Here is a 16,783-nt window from a genome sequence, read left to right on the forward strand (position 1 = left end):
GAGCGAGTTTTGAACAAAGTAACACCACTTCAAAAGGCTCCTGTGTTTCAGCCAAAGATTATTTTTTTTTTTTCAGAAGGTAAAACATTAAAGGGAAGTGGCTTAGGAAAAAAAAAAAAAAGCAGCTGTATTTTCATGCACTGATTGCAAGACACCACCGATAAAAATATCCTTTGCTAAATGACTTTCAGCAGGGATTGTGGACTCAACACAGCATTTGTTGCTTAAAAAAAAAAAAGGGAAAAAACAAAACCACCAAAAAAAAAGCCAAGTCAAACCCTGCCAGTTGTTTCCAACATGAAGCCATATTTTGGAGAAAAATATTGCCAAAGAAAATAATGTGACCTAGGGAGGAAGGTTCAGGGGTGCCTTGCTGCCCTGAAACCTTGGTTGGGTGCGTTGGGGTTCTCACCGCCCTGAGGCCTTTCTGGGCGGCAGGGCTGGTGGCAGCAGGGTTCCCCACAGCCCGTGCAGCACCATCCTCCATGCCTGCCCCTACAGAACAACCCCCAAACTCCCAGCAAGGCCAAAAAGTCCCTGGGAATGCCCCACCCTGCTGTGCAGGGCACGGGGGCTCATTGACGTGCAAGGCAGGAGTATGAGGGGAGATGGTTTCCACGTGCGCTGGCCCTAGAAGGGCCAAACATGGATCGTTGTTTGGCACCACTCACCTTCAAACAAGGCTCGTGCGTAGCAAGAGGCTCCATTAAGCACTGGGGTGATGTGCCAGCACCTCCGTGCCCACGGCCGGTCCCCTCGTGGCTTCACAGCCCCTCCTCAAGCACCAGCGGGTGCTTTTAGCATGAAGGGAGAACCTGCAGCATCGTCCCCAGCAGTTTGACCCAGGGTGTGAGCTGCCAGGTGAGTGGGGTGGGCATGGGGCAGCTTTGCTGAGGAACGGGCCTTTGCTTGGTGCTGCAAGAGCTGGGGAGGGATGCTGCAACATCAGGAATTTGTATGGTTTGGTTTTTTTTAATTTAAATTTATCAGGTTGTTTTTTAGTTTGCTGATTCACTTCCATTACATAGAGACATTGATAATCTGTAAGAGGCGCTTTCCCGGCCTCTCACTGCTCTGCCCAAACCCCCAGCCCCTCACACAACCCCCAGCAGCCACCTCCAGCTGTGTCAGTACAAGGTGGGGGAGCCTGGGGCTGCGGAGGGACAACACCAGGCAGAGAGCTGGGAGGGGGAGATGGTTTGGTGTTTGGTTTTGTGTTGGGTTAATGGTTGGACTAGATGATCGTCAAGGTCTTTTCCAACCTAGATGATTCTGTTTTGTTTGTTGGGTTCTTTTTTGGTAAGAGCCAAAGCTTTTACACCCCTGACCTAAGCTGGGCTTCCCCCCATGTGACACTGGTCCGTGCTGGCACCAGGTCTGAGTTTTTAGGCTGTAAGGCACAAGTTGCCCTGACCCTGGAGAGTGTGAATTTGCCGTTTTCATTCCTCTCTGCTGCACCTCACATCAGCGGGGTAACACCAGCAACTGCTGCGATATTCTACTGCCACGGACAGCGATGCCTCCAGGCAGCACGTGGCTGCTCAGAGGACATTTCTTAGTTTTCAGACGAGCAGTTAGACAAGCCCAAGACTATCTCACAGTTCTTACTCAATCTGGATGCCTGATCATAAAATAAATCATTTCTTCAGCCGTACATCTTAGTCCTCGTGTTGCAAATTCACGACCAGGACAGACTGGCTCTGGCAGCAGCCGCTGTCCCTGTCCCCTCATGGCTGCCTGCTACAGACCAATGCTGAGCGCGTTGAGCCCCTCTTCTCATCTGCTGCATCCTGCATCTGTACAATTTTGGGGAAATCGGGTACCAGCTGGCTGCAATAACATTAAAATAAGTGTTAGCACTAAGTTCAGTCTGATCTGGTTTTCCACAAGGAGCAATCTTCATCCCCACCGCCCCCCCGCCTCCACTAACCAGGTGGATTTTTAAGCAGTTTCCCTGCAAAACTTGTCCCATCCCAGTTAGCATCCACCTTCCCTGCCCCTGAAGCACTGGGGGCCTTTGCCCAGTTTTGGGGGGGCTGCAAGTTGTTGGTTTTTACAGCCCATCAGGGGAACAGAAGGAGCAAAGGAAAAAAAAAAAAAAAAATCATTGCAGCAACTAAGGGCAGGGCCAGCAGCAACAACCCCTTGTCCAGGCTGAAGCAGCTTGTGCAGGGGGAGCGTGACCAGACCTCCATCTGCTTTTATTTAACAACAGGGAAAAGGAGTGTTAAATAAAGCTTTCCCCTGGCTCCACAGAGCTCCGTGGTCTGCAAGGAGGATTCCCACACCTCAGTGGCTGCAGGCAAAGGGCTCTTTTCCTCCCGCATCAGGGAGGAGGGAGGATGGAGGGAAGGTAAAGCTGTGGGTCTCTGCTCATCGATGGGAAGGTCCCTAATTGCAGGCAACAGGGCAAAAGTTTTGTCTGAAACAGATCTCGGCACCCTTGAGCGAAGCTACTCCATCCTAGGGCTGCGAGTGCATCTAAACATTCTGGTGATACGACCCGGATTAACAAAGCGCAGACTTACCGGCTCTAAAGAAGATGTTTATTTAGGTACTGCAGGCTGCGTTGCATGTATAATACAATATTACAGTAATTTAGTATTGTACAGAAATAATTAAAAACTTTACAGCTCATTACAAAGTCTCTTTGGATTTTAGCTCATTTAAAGTACACCGATCAACACGTAATACCACAGTGTAAATAGCCACTCTTTATATACAGACCCACTACATTTACAGAAATCAACAGAAAGAGGAGCTGGAAAAGGCTCTCCCGAGACACGGCGGACGTTTGCGGTGGTGACAAAAGCAAAAGGCCCGTGGGCTGCAGGGAGCAGGTTGGGGGCGTGCGGGGAGGAAGGGCACCAAGGCCAGGACGGCTGAGGCAAGGCGGGGAGGCGCCGGTTCACACCCTGACAGTTACCGCTCGGAGCGCGGCTCCTCTGCCCGCTTCAGAAGGAGTTTGGCAGCGGAAAGCGACGGGGAGAGCAGCTGCCTTCTCCTACCCAACAGCAGCAGCAACGCTCCTCTGGAGCGGGTAAGGGCGGCCAAGGGGAAATGTGAGCGCAGCCCTCCCGCTCCGCGCCAGGCGCTCCCGACTCTCGCTGGGTTTGAGTCCCAACCCCCCTCCCCGTGCTCTCCCGCTGCGGATGCCAGAGCCAGGACAAGGCTTAGCAAGGCTGCTAAACCCAGCCTAGCTGGGGGCTCGCAGCAGAGAGCGGCGGCTGAGACCTTCTTGGGGGTGAAAAACCCAACGGTGGTTTAGCAGGAGGGTGGAGAGAACAGAAACCAGAGTTGGGTAAAGGAGATACAGGAACAAGACACTTATTTGTGGCCCCAGCTCGAGTATTTTGTAGTGTGACCAGCCTGCACTTCACTTATCACCATCTTCCTTTCCTAAGGGCTAGGCAGCCTCGAGGCCGGTAGGAAATCCAGCCCCTGACGCAGGGGTAAGGCACTGGGAAAACTGAACTTCTCATGCACAGAACTGGCAGTACCAGCAGAAGGACAACAAGCATCAACACAGAAAAGACTCTTCAGCAGCTCCGTTACTGTACACACGGGTCTGTAGGACACCCAAGCTCGTTTTGTACAGGTTTTCACGACTGATAGGTAGGAAAAAGGGGGGGTTTCTTGGTTCGTAGGAGAGCAAAGAGGAGCTGAACATCCCACCTCATAGGCAGCAGTGGGCAGCCTCCATCTCAACCACTGACAAAACTCTCTTCTTAAGAGCTCGGGCAGTATTGCCACGCAGAACTCGTTTCTGTTAGTTTTCCTCAACTAAACTACTCCTTAAACAGCAAAGAGCCAAGGCCCTCCAACTGAGAAGATGTTATTTTGGACAGAGAGATCAAAACACCATGAGAGTGCTGAACGTAACACAGGAAAAAGTCTTGGTTTGGTTTGAGAAAACCCCAAAAGTTCCTCTGAAAAGCATCCTCTTGGCTGACCCAGAGCAAACGACACCACGCTGCAGAACCCCGCGGCCCGTGCAGAGGAAGGGACCTGCAGATGCAGGTTTGGGCCGTTCCGTTTCCTACCAACACACATTTTCTACACCCAGAACCCAAGACCCATCCACAGTTCCGGGACACAGAAAGCAAGCTTGCACCACCAAGCAGACACAGGAGATGAGACTCTCACTACAAGTTACAGTTCCTGCATTAAATATTCTTCTTCCCGGTATAAAGTGCATGAAAATCTTGGAAAATATGCATAGCTACTAACATGCCAGCCTCAGCTGCTGGGCAGTTCCAGTCAAGAGCACCTCCTCCTTTATGCTGAGTGTAGAGTTTTTCCAATGTTATCAATAAAAAAAAAAAAAAATATATATAAAAATTACCTTCACTATGGTTTTAAACTGTTTTCTGGTTAGTTGGCTTAGCTGGTGCAAAGTAACAGATGGCTTTGAGTAGAGGGGTGTGCACTTACTGTGCCAAAATCTTGGAAAATATCTTTAGAAGAAACCTCACGTGCCCAGGAAAGCTGGGATGAGCAGGAGGGAGTCAGAGAAGTCCTCTAATAACATCCTCACGGCCGAATTTGATTTTTTTGGCTTTCTGGAGCTTGTGCTGAATCAGGGTGATTCGGTTAGGGTGGCTTTGTTTTTGGGGCAGGTGTCAGGGTGGGATCTGAGGAGAGGTTTAGCTTCAAAAGTCAAACGACACGGTAAAAACCAAGAGAGCTACAAGTCAAATCCTCCCTCCACGCAAGTCAACCAGCTGCTCTGTTAACAGAACCGCTGCGTCATGCTCATCGCCCACTGATGTTTCAAGACATACCAGCCGTAGTTAAGATGTTTGCTTCCAGGACAAGTTATCCTAGAGGAGGCTGCAAGTACGTTCTGCTCAAAGTGTGTTTCATACCCCTCTAAACACGCGCAGCACGGTTTTGTACCACGACCGAGGGCGGGTGGAAGAGGAAATCCACCCATATCAGTCGGCTGCAGCCTCTGACCACATGCCCCAGATGTGCAAACACTGAAATACGTCCTTACGTGGCCAGAGCTGCAGTACAAGTATGACCAGAGGAATTTATAGCGGGGAGCATAAGTAGTGAACTATTAACCCAACTGCCTTCTGCCTGACCCACTCACCCCTGTGACTTTGATACCTTTACACGGGTCCCGCACAACTCCAGTCTTCAGAGTCAGCGAGGCAAGAAAAGAGGCTTCAAAAGGACTTGGACAGGTTCTTCCCTTCATATCTCCCCCCAAAGGGGCCACCTAGCAAACATCAAGAAGTTTTAAAGATATTCCTAAATCCAGTAAATGAAATGCTGAGACTGAAAACCACAAGTGTCGGTGAGGGGGCCGTTTCACATTAGCGAACTTTCTGCAGCACGTCAGAACAAAGTGCAATTAGAAAAACGGTCAAGATGGATTTTAGAAAACTTACAAGGCAGTATAAAGAGGCATCATATTAATTAGCAGGTGGTCTTTCATCAGCAAGACTCATCATACCCCAAAACGAAACGTCGTTTTGTTGCACGAATCTATAAAAACAGTTACAATTTTAAAAACCAGGATTTTAGCATCTGAATTCTTTATTACTATATTTCTCCCATCGTCCTGGCTTGAGTGGACAGGAGCTTCGTGCAAAGGGAAAGGAGGAAAAACTGTACACTAAAAATATCTTTAAAAGCTGGTCTGTACATTTTATATTAAGATTTCTTTACTAAAATTTAGGAAACACTGACACTAGTTACACAAATTGAAAGGATATATGAATCCCTGGCAGTACTATGCATGCCGCATTGTAACCCATCCCACTTATTTCTGCTACAGATTAGTTTCTATTTTAATTTTATTCCTTCTGCATAAATGATATTAATTACAGTAAATCAGCATAATTATCTCCTTCGCTAAGCATCCCTATCTCCTTTGATGACAATGTATCTTTCCCTTGGACCTCTGAACCAGATGGCTAAGGCACTTAGATACCCACGTGCAGCACGGGCAGCAACTAGATACATATTAAAATTTAATCATTAATTTAGCATCCTAAATATTCCCCACATAGATAAAATGTCTATTGCTCAAGCTGTCCAATCCCCCTGCGATGACTAAACAAGATATAAACAGCTCAGAATATAAAAGTCTGTGGCCTTGATTTGTTAGAAAACGAGTGTGCGTACGTCGACACGGGTACGTACACACACGTACAGTAATAGATCATCTGTGCCACAGGCAGTTAAAAACCAGCAAGGGTTACCAAAAACAAAATCAAGTTTTATAAAAGCCAGCCCAAACCTCCCATTTTCAAGAGAGAGATCAGTTTTGGGGACGACTCTTCAGCTGTTCATCTGGGTTTGCTTTCGCGCGCCGCTGGGACGGTTTAGCTGGCGACGGAGGCACCTCCTCTTTGGATCGACGCTAGGGTGCTAGTGGAGCTCCTCTGTGCAATGTCAGGTGGTGGATGATTGTAGAGCGCAAACATCTCATCGTATTTTAAAACAATAAATAAAAATAAATAGACTGGATTAATCCCGTTATAAGGACAGCGACCCTCTGCTTTGTGTAACTGGTGAAAATCCAAAGGCTGGGTGGAGCATCGAAGTACTGAAGCGCTGAGATCTCTGCAAAAATCCTCTTGGCCCAGAGGGCAGAACCAACAAGAAGAAGGTCCTGCCACTTTGGGGCAAGTGAGAGAGGGGATCCTGTCATGGTGAGAGCGTATGTTAAATAGACTAGACAGCAAATTCGCTCAGCTCCCCTCTTTCCTAAAAAGAAGGGATCAAAAATATGACACCGAGGGTCACAGGCCTTCTCCCATACCCAACAAATCAGCCAGAAAGACTGTGCTGATTTCCATGGAAGGACAGAGGGACAACAGGACAGTAATCAAAACAGGCACTGGTCCCAGGTCACATAACCAAAAAGCTGTTGTGTTTTTAAATAAAGGGGTTCAGGGGTTCTTTATTTCCAAATAAAGTTTTACGTTCACTTCTCTGCCTGTCTGGAATCAATATAACTTTGCCCTTTCACCACGTATTATGCGACATGGAAAGAGATCTTATGAAATTAGGAAAGAACTGTTATTTGGGGGAATTGTGTTTTTCTATTTTTTTTTTTTTTTTTTTAGAATTGCCAGTCACACCAAGAGAAGCACCAGTGTGTGGGTAGTATTTTACAGCTATTGGAAAGCCATGCCATAATTTGAACAATTTACGCATCTCTTCCTTCTCTGACAGGTGGAAGAGAGCAGAGCTTACACCCGCCCACCGCCATGAGCTTTCACCGGCTGCCATCAGTCATACCCTGAAGCGTCACAATTTGTAACAGGAAATGAAGGACGTAGATCCAGCACCATGACAAGGCAAAGAATTAACATGTCAATCACCCAAAGCAGAGGAAAAAAAAAAAAAAACCTTCATTAGTGTTTGCCACAAACTAGAAGTTCACATGGTTGGTTTAGCTTCCCGAAGACCTGCTAGAAGACCTGCTCCCCTGGCTGCGTCACACGGCGTTTGCTGCGGTGGGTAGGGCTGTCTCAGTTTGCCCAGGATTTCCTGTTCTCTGCGTTTTTCTGGCTCTTCTCCTGTCGCAGCGTGGATCCTCCTTCTGATTTCGCCAGGGCTGTGAGCGAAGCCAGGTTGGAGGCTGACCCGGAGAAGTTGCCGCTCTTCCTGTTCTCAGCGGCGGCTCCTCCTTGCAACCTCAAGCCGATGCTCCGCCGTCTTGCTGGTCCCGTGGCCTTTTTAACTCTGCCTGGTTTCACGAGCAATCCGTAGCCTGGGTTGCATCTGAAATACTGCTTCCCTCCAATCGAGCCATCGTTCTTACCTTTGACAAGAAGAGAAAGAAAGATGATAGACAAAATGGCTTTTGTTCTGTGCATACGGTGTGCTACTGGGAGGATACCAGAAGAAGAAAATGCTGAGAGGGAAAACGACTGTTCCCCGTGAGTACACTGTGAAGGCAAACACCCAGGAGGAGAGCACACTACAGGCACTAGAGGACAAAGCTGGTACAAGAGCAAACAAATCTGAAGATCGATACACTTACTGATATAAAGACAAGTCTTCCAACTACCAGAGGAGTAGAGAAGTGGGAGTAGCCTTCCCACAAAAGCAAAGATAAAAAGTCAGCTGGTTTTATAGCTGAACTGGATGAAATTGTAAGATTATAGGAAGCAGCTGCCTGCGACAGCAGAAGGATGGACTTGATTCAGGTGGCTCCTGCAGGCTTGTGCTCCAGTGACACCAGCATAGCTCACTGCTGAACACCAGCAAAGCCATTGCACAGAGACAGTTACTCTGATGGGACACTCCACCTTATTCTTCCTCCCCACTTGCTGTTCAGTGGAATTCTTTAATTTCACCAAAAGTCTTAAATAATCGGTTCAGCAACAGATGCATTAGCAAACTACCAGGAAGGAAGGAAAAAAGACATTTGAAAGAGCTTTTGGCTTTCTGAGTTGAGGAGAGTCTGTTGTTGAGAAAAGTTACTCTTTCCATTGTCATAAAACCTTCACAGAACAGAAAGAATAATTTCTTTATGCTGATGCTGTCGAGATCTTTCTATTTCTCCCTTTATATCATTTAAAATTCTCAGAATCACTGTTCTGAGTACTGGGACAGAGACCGCTCCCATCTGTAAAGGGAATGCAAAAAAATACAAAAGCTCTTTAAATGACATAAGGTCAGCCCTTTTGTTTTATGGGTGTTTCCTTCTCTCTACCACCATTACCACGTTGGGTCCAATATACCCTCATGCGGCCAAGGACTTGGACTTCCACCCCTGTTTGTAGTGTGACAAGGATACAAGTTTGTGACCATATTTCTCAAGTGGAGCTCCAGATGTGCTAGAAACCAGTTATGCTCCAACAAGTCAGGGACTTAATCCTTGTGGAAACAGAAGGGGAAAAAAATATCCAGTAACATCAGCAGTTGAGTCCTCAACAGACTAAAAATTTTGTAGCTGTTTAGACAGCAAAGCTGATGCTTACTGGCTACGTGCAAACAGCTTAACAGAATTAGCACTGTGGACCAGAGTAGCCAGACTGGGAGGGAAGGTGATTTTCCAAAACTTAAAATGAATCTGTAAATATATATTTTTATTTTTTTTAAAATAGGGGGTGAATTCAGGACTGAATTGGGTCTACAACTTTCAAAGGGATTAGAGCTACAGTTTGATTTCCAGGATGGCAAACTCCAGAGAGTTTTCCGAAACCAGCTGAAAACACACCATCCAGTTTAGCTTTTATGAGCACACCATGCGCAGAGAAGATAACTGCTCATTTAATGAGAGTTCTGGATCCTTGACACAGTATTTATCTCGGTGAACGGCTCCAATCCCAGGGAAGCGTGCAGCAGGCGAGCGTGGGCAACTCCCTGGGACGTGCTGATTCACCAAACAGAGCCTGCACTGCAGCCTCGGAAAGCTACAGCTTGGTTAAAAGGATTTAAATAAGGAGCTTTACGTGCCCTCGGTAAACCAAACCCTCTTACAATCAAAGGCAGCCCTATCTACTGCTTGTCTCTTGAATTTTCCACTAGCACGCCCTGCCTTGCCCCAATCCTGACTACTCTTGGAGAAAATGAGTCCCAGGAAAGTGGACACGAACTTGCAGAAGAAAGGAGTCTGTGAAGCCCAGGGCTCCAGCAGAGAACAAATGCCACCCATCATCTTTCTTTCATCTTATGCTAAAGTCAGTTTTTCCATATCATGCTACAACAGCACATACCATCAGAGCTTCCCCAGGAACAGCACCCTCGTTTCCAAAATATGTGTATTAGAGCCTAAATTCTGGGAAGTCTATTGTTGTACAGATAAGAGTCAGACAGCAATGACAAATGAGAAGCTGAAAGAAACCTCAAATCATCTCTATGTCCTGGTGGTCAACGTTATGATTATTTCCTACTGGTTTTCACACATATAGGTACGTAGACACACACACACACACACACAAATAGTCTTTTGCAATTTTACAGCTTATTTTAAAATAGCCTGTGAAAGACTAGGTAACCTGTAAAGAGACTTTGCAACTTCTTTAGCCTAAATGTTCCTTTGCTCATTTGAATCCCTGTTGTGTTTTGGACACCTTCAAGCTCAGAGCAGAAGCCCAGATGATCTCTGGACACAAGGAGTGTCTCCTGCAACTACAGACTTAGCGAGCTGCATTGTAAAAGCAATTCTGATCCCCACCTCCATTCTAAGATGCCAATGAAATAACTGAAAAGGGACACAATTCAGTCAGAGGTCAGTCAGACTAGGCAGGCTGGAAAAAAGATTACAGCAGGGAAAGACCTTTAGTACTTCCTGTCTCAAAATGAACCCAATAATGGTTAATGAAACCCCCCCTCATCAAAAAGTGGCATTAAAATAAGCACTGCAAACTCTGACATCCCGTCTGCTTTACACCCGGTCTAGATCATATTTTACCTGAAGGTAAATCCAGTTCGACACCAACCCATGTTCCCTCTTGAAAGTCTGTGGGCCCAATATATCTAACAGTGCCCATCTTATTTGCACCAACTGTGACATATTCTCCCTCTTTCAGCCACTCAGGAATTTCATTGGCATCTTCAGAGTCAGAAGTCACCTCCAGTTTTTCTTCTGCCGTCTCTGATCCGTTATGGTTCAGTCCACGGGCAGCGGACATGCTCTTTTCTCCTTCTTGCTGCTCTTCTGTGTTTAGTGAAGACATGGGATCTGTCCCCAGCATGCTTGTGAAGGATTTCAGCTCTGATGTCTTGACTTTCTGGATTTTGAAGGGGGAAGCTGGAATGCCAGGCGGGGACAATTGGTCAGGAAGAATCTGTGGTTTGGAAAATCCCAGTTCCGAAGCCCCAGAAGCCATTTCTTTTTTCCTAGCTTGTCCTGCTGACTCCATTGATTGTTTGGATAACAACTCCTTCTTTGGAGTGGAGGTAGAGAGAAAGGTTTTTGCGTCAGTGGCTACAGAGGCATCATTTGCCTGCTCGCTTTGAGTCACAGGAGATGTGCAAGATTTTGATTTCATAGCATCACTTCCATTCACTCCAGTGCTGTCTTTGGGTCTTGCGTGAGCACTTTGAAGGCTGGAGGCGTGTGGACTCTCTCTCTTAGCACTGAGACAGCTTTCTGAAGAACTGTCCGAGTGCCCTGGCATGTCCAAAGAAGAGACCTGAGCTGCAGTGGGAGGTGGGAAGTCACTCACTGCAGACATCTGACCTCCTGCTTGAGCCACAGCATCACTTCCCGCTGCGAGGGCTTCAGAGAGGGTGGCTGTCGAGACACTGTGAGAAAAGTACCCACTGGAGGCTTCACTCAGAGGACTTGGAGGTCCTTCCTGGGAGTCCTGTGCCTGGGTGTCTCCTGTGGGCTGCTGCAAAGGCACTTTGGGTGTCTTTTCTGGACTCTTGTCCACCACAGATGTCTGTGCTGCAGTTTCAAGAGGCTGTTTCCCCACTTCCTCTTGGTTAATCTGAAACAGAAGAGGATAAGGACCATGGGGCTCTGTTATCCAAAATCTCTGGGCTAAAAGGATAGATACAAAGTCTCTGGGAAGTACTAAGGCCTTCAGCTTATCTAAATCCCTGCGCAGCTGCAATCTCCAAAAGATGCAAGCTGATCCGAAGTCAGCTTTGCAAACCTGGTAGGATTGTCAGCTCATTTCTTCCATTAATAAGAAAAGTGTCAACTAAAAGAAATACGTTCCCCAATATTTACTGAAAAATTATTTATATTACAGGAATGGTCATTTGGTGTTTGAATAGCAGGATTTATATGAAATGTGAAACAGCCATGATCTATAAGTCTCTCACAGTTATTTGGCTTAACCCTCACGATTGATAAATCATGCCTCTCCAACTAAACTGTCATTTATGTCCCCGTTTCCAAATGCCATTCCCACCTCAATGCCGCCAGCACCACACACTTTCAGAGTATGAAATTAACTGCACCTCATGAGATTAACAGCCCATTTTAGTGATGTATTTCTTGGCTGTAAAGTTTACTAAATCTGATAGATCAATATCTTTTGCCAGCACATGTACTCTAAAAGATTAGGATGTCTCTAAATCTCTTTGGGAGGGAGGGAGGAGGCTGCTATTATGAAGGGGGGAAAAAAAAAAAGTGGTTGGAGGACAGCAGATTTGTACACATCCCGTCTTAACTCAGGCGTATATTTTTGTTTACTCTTCAAAATTTTGTGGTTTATCCCATCTAGTGGTTAAGTGTCCCAAACTACAGGATTATCACCTTACTCTGAAGTGCCTTTTCCACTGGAAACTTAAGCGGCATTTGAAGAAACAGGGATTTGACTGGATTACAGGAATTTCAGAACCAAAGGCTAGCTTGCTATTGCTAAGTGAAATGTAATATAGAAAAGTTTTTTTAAATATTCCTGTAGATTAAAGACATATTTTTAGCTTTTCTATGGAGAGGATGGTGTACACGTGGACTCTGGAGCTCTGCTGTTCCTTTGGGTTTTCCCTTTTAAGAGTTCAGATAACACATATTTTACTAAGACAATAAAAGCACAGTGGGAGAAAGCTGATTTGCTATTCATAAGACTGAAGTTCTGCTGAACTGTGGGAGATCATACGCTCTATTTTCTCTCCAGCTTAGCAAGAGCCTTTTCTTCACGCTGATATCATGAATTGGCTTGAAATTTAAAAATGAGAATTAAGCTCAACACTCAGAATAACAGACACGTTCTGTTTATAGAAAGCGTCAGAGCCTAGCAATTTGCCTTTTAAAGCAGCAAAACAGCTAAATTTTAGCTAGTTAACTGCTAATGCAATCATATGATTAACCAGGCTTTCAAATACAAAAGTATAACCAGCGATATAAGGGGAGATTTTACCAGGACCTAACAAAACACAACAACACACACTGCATTTAATTGTCTCACAGTGAATCAACAGTAGAAGTGCAACAGGTTTTAAGTAGCTAACCCAGCAGTGGCTTTTATCTCCTCTGATTTCCAGGCAAGTGAATATGTAAATTGTATCATCGCATCCTGGGACGTGTTTACCTGTTTTATCTTTGCAGCGCTGGCATCAATACTGGCAGACTGAACCATAATTCGTGGGACAGCCTGCAGGAATAAATAAAAAAAACCAAAACCCAACAAAACTAGAGCATCATTCACTTAAAGGATTAAATACTGACAAACTGGTAAACATTAAAACTTGTATTTGAAATTTTGGAAGGAATCACAAACAAACCTTTATCACAAAAGGAGGGAGCATTGCTACTTTATTGCATTCTGATGACATACTCTGAAGGGGTAAAAACCTTAACCAAGGCATCTCTGAATTTTAACACATAAGCAGCTACAAGTACAAATTCACAACATACAAAGTTTTCTTTTAGGCAGTCGGTCAAAGATCACCCACTGAGCAACCAGATGACAAAGAGATCTGAGGTTATGCTGGTCTGGCTAGCGAAATCCTCAGCTTCAGTCCATCTCCAAAACTCTTTCTCCATCTCCAGTATTTTAATTCAGTTTAGCTTTTAGCATTGTTCGCTTCAACTCAAAAAGGAAGCCAGAAATGAGATCTGTGCATCCTCTTTTTAAAGAGGGCATCACCACTGCCTGCTAGAGTGACAGAATCACAGAATCATTCAGGTTGGAAAAGACCCTTGGGATCATCAAGTCCAACCCTCAGCCCGACTCTACAAAGTTCTCCCCTACACCACATCCCCCAACAGCTCATCCAAACGGCCCTTAAACACACCCAGGGATGGGGACTCCACCCCCTCCCTGGGCAGCCTATTCCACTCTCTGACCACTCTTGCTGGGAAAATTTTTCTCCTCATGTCCAGTCTGAACCTCCCCTGTTGCAGTTTAAAGCCGTTCCCTCTTGTTCTGTCACTAATTGCCTGTGAGAAGAGACCAGCACCAACCTCTCTACCTCTATGTGACGACTACACATGCCATTGGCTAATCACAATACCCTGGTCCCGTGCTAGAAGAACCACTTGTGTTACAACAGTATCTTCTCTATTATAGCGTGGGGCTTGACATGAAGGCAATGACAATAAATGTCTTTCACTTGCTCTGTATTCAGGTTTTTATGTTAAAAGATTTGAAATTATCACTCTCCTAAGACTTTAACAGCAAATTGTGACACTTGACTATAACTCTTAGGCCAAGTTGTCAACTTGGGCTGTCATGCACTGTTGACACAGGAGGGAAAGGGACCACCGGTTCAGTGGAGAACCTTGGGAAAGGGAAGCATGAGGAAAAGGAGAAAGGAGAAGGCAGAAACATCTCTCTTTAGCACTGTTAAATAACGTACTGCAAAGTGCAGGTTCGTATTTTCAGGGAAAGAGCTCTTTAAGGGCAACATATTACACAATTTGGGAGCAGTTTGGTTTTTTTCTTTTTTTCTCCAAGGGACTTGAGAACTCCTTCTGTAGAAATACACAGACAGCTATTTCCAGATTTCAACAATCTGTTTAAAGAACTGAAACCTTCCAGCTGAAGAGTAAGGTACTCTTCTCTTGCATCCCTTCTCAGTACAGTAAAGCAGGAATATGACTAATCCTATCCCCGAAAGAAACATGGGAGAAAAGAACAGCTATTATTTATACAGAGATTGCCAGACATTAAATAAAAACAGAGTTGATCAAGGTAAAAAATAAAAAAGACAAAAGACGGACAAAAACCCCAACAGGTTCACAGTGGATCAAAATAAATTTTTTAAGATATTAAAGCTTCAGTTCAATAAAAGAAAGCAGAAGAAGAGAGGTTTGCTTGTCATTAAACCTGCTAATAGAACCTACACCACTGAAGTGGGGTTCAGAGCAACCTGGCTCTATTTTGGGTGCACAAGGTATTAGCATTTTGAGATCCTCGCTAGGACATGCACTGGAGCTCCAGGAAGCAGATGGTGACCCGAATCAGAACAAATCAACGAGGCCTAAAAATAAACACAGCTTTAGGGCTCGTGATCCAGTGGTTTTCAGACACCTCTGCTCCAGAACTTCACCTTCCTTTGGAATAAAGTGGCAACCTTCTAAGACAAAAGTATTAACCTGAAAACGACTGTAGTACTGACGTGCGACCGCGTCCAGAGGTAGCTTAGACCAATGAGGTGTGTGAGTACTCGGACTCGTCCTAAATATTAACTCAGACATGCAAGGATAACTTGATTGTCATAACAGCCAAGTGTTTCACTTTAACAAAGACTAGAGAGGAGAGGGATTAACTTTCTTAGGAGAAAACCCTGCAAATCTTAGGTTTAATAGAAGCTTATCATGGTGTTAAAGGGAGCAGAGTAGCTGGCAGAACACTTATTCTCTCCTCTTCAACCATCTTTGAACCATGGGTTGGTCCATCTGGGGAGTGCAAAGCCAAGCTATTAAATATCACCTTTTAATGAAAAAAGTATCTGTAGTCACAAGGCATTAGGGCTAATCCCTAGGCAGGCACTTTAAACCTTTTGCAGAGGTGCAGCTGAACCTCAGTGAGAAGCCAAGGCTCTTGAATTCAAATTATCCCAGTTAAATATCTCCATGCTCCAATGCTAAAAGCACCGCGTTTTGGCATCTCAGAAAGGTTGCGCAAAGGAAAAACACTGTCCTTTTTGCTTCCACACTACTGTTTGTGACCTGATATAGCAGGGGAAACAGCCTTTTTCAGCAGAGCTTGTATCAGGAGCTAAAGCCAGCTCCAGGCTCTCACACTGGCACCATAACACAACTTGATCTTTTTGCCCCATTTTCTCCCAGTACACGTGCCATCTCCGGGAAGTGCTGAGGTCTAGCATTATTATCCAGAGACAAGCACTCAGAATTGGAGTAAGAAAAAGTATTTAAAGATATTTCTCAGTTTCTTTGATTTCCTTTTCTCCCTTTAAAACAATAAACAGAAGAAAGTGTTTGTTTGGGGTTTTTTATCTCTCAAAAACCTTCAGTCTTACAGCCTGTAAATCCATGAAATCTAAAAATCCAGTCAATATCAAATAGCAAAAGAAAGAAAACCGTTACACTTTAATCATTCCTCATCAAGTTATCCTCCTGAAAGGATGACAAATCTCAAAACTACAATAACTTTGCCAAGCAATGTTCAGAAAAACATGGAGAAAAAAGCAATTATGAGAAGTGGCACTTGCCCAACTTTGGTGTTGACAAGAAACAGATGGGCAGAAACACCCTCGCTGGGGTAGCAAGGGTACTAAAACAAATCTTTGTTATGAAACGTAGTCAAGTTACTGGGGGGGGGATACTGAAAACAATGTGTTTGACTATCTGTGAAGACATTTACTGGATGAAAAATATTTCTGAATTGGGAGCCAAATTCTGTCATTAAACGTTTGTAGATAGTGACTGCTAAACTAGACATATATATTTACCCGATGGCAAAACATGACCCTTTTACAGTGATAATTTTTGGCACAATTTCTTCAACCAAGCTGACAAAATACAGAGTAAGACAGAACATGAAAGCGATGCACTTTAAAGCATCTTTGAATCTTTGTAGAACAAAAATTGTCTTTTTCCTAAGAGCTGCTACTCTGTACAGTGAGTTTATAAGGATTTCTAAGAGCGTATTTTCTGGTCTGATGAGAGGTCAGTGTGCACGTACTTTGAGGGGACCAAAAGCTGTGTAGTTACTAGTGATTAGCATAATCTGGAGACCAACCTGGTATGCTGGCGAGTTTGAACTGGAAAAGCAAATGTGTGTATCACCCCACTTAGGCACCAAAATTAATCCTAAATGAACTGGTTTTCATACCATTACATATATATAATGGCAACCTCTTCAACGAGCTCAGAAGAACACAGTTGGTATTTCAATGTCGTTAAACATTTTGTAAAATGCCTCTGACGATGGTGACTGAT

At 44.9% G+C, this 16,783-nt stretch overlaps 1 protein-coding gene across 7 annotated transcripts in view; it reads right to left on the minus strand.

Moving 5' to 3' along the window:
- Positions 1–2,524: 2,524 nt before the first annotated feature.
- KIF13B (kinesin family member 13B) overlaps positions 2,525–16,783 on the minus strand; it is a 130,664-nt gene continuing 116,405 nt past the window's right edge. For all 7 annotated transcript variants that reach the window (XM_074861316.1, XM_074861315.1, XM_074861314.1 and 4 more), the window contains 3 exons: positions 12,966–13,028; positions 10,388–11,411; positions 2,525–7,786 (listed from right to left, as the gene is read on the minus strand). In XM_074861316.1, coding sequence (XP_074717417.1) covers positions 7,494–7,786; positions 10,388–11,411; positions 12,966–13,028 — 1,380 coding nt within the window. In that variant the 3' untranslated portion in view covers positions 2,525–7,493. The remainder of the gene's footprint in view (positions 7,787–10,387; positions 11,412–12,965; positions 13,029–16,783) is intronic.

The sequence above is a fragment of the Strix uralensis genome, chromosome 3 (assembly GCF_047716275.1).
Source record: "Strix uralensis isolate ZFMK-TIS-50842 chromosome 3, bStrUra1, whole genome shotgun sequence".
Taxonomy (NCBI): domain Eukaryota; kingdom Metazoa; phylum Chordata; class Aves; order Strigiformes; family Strigidae; genus Strix; species Strix uralensis.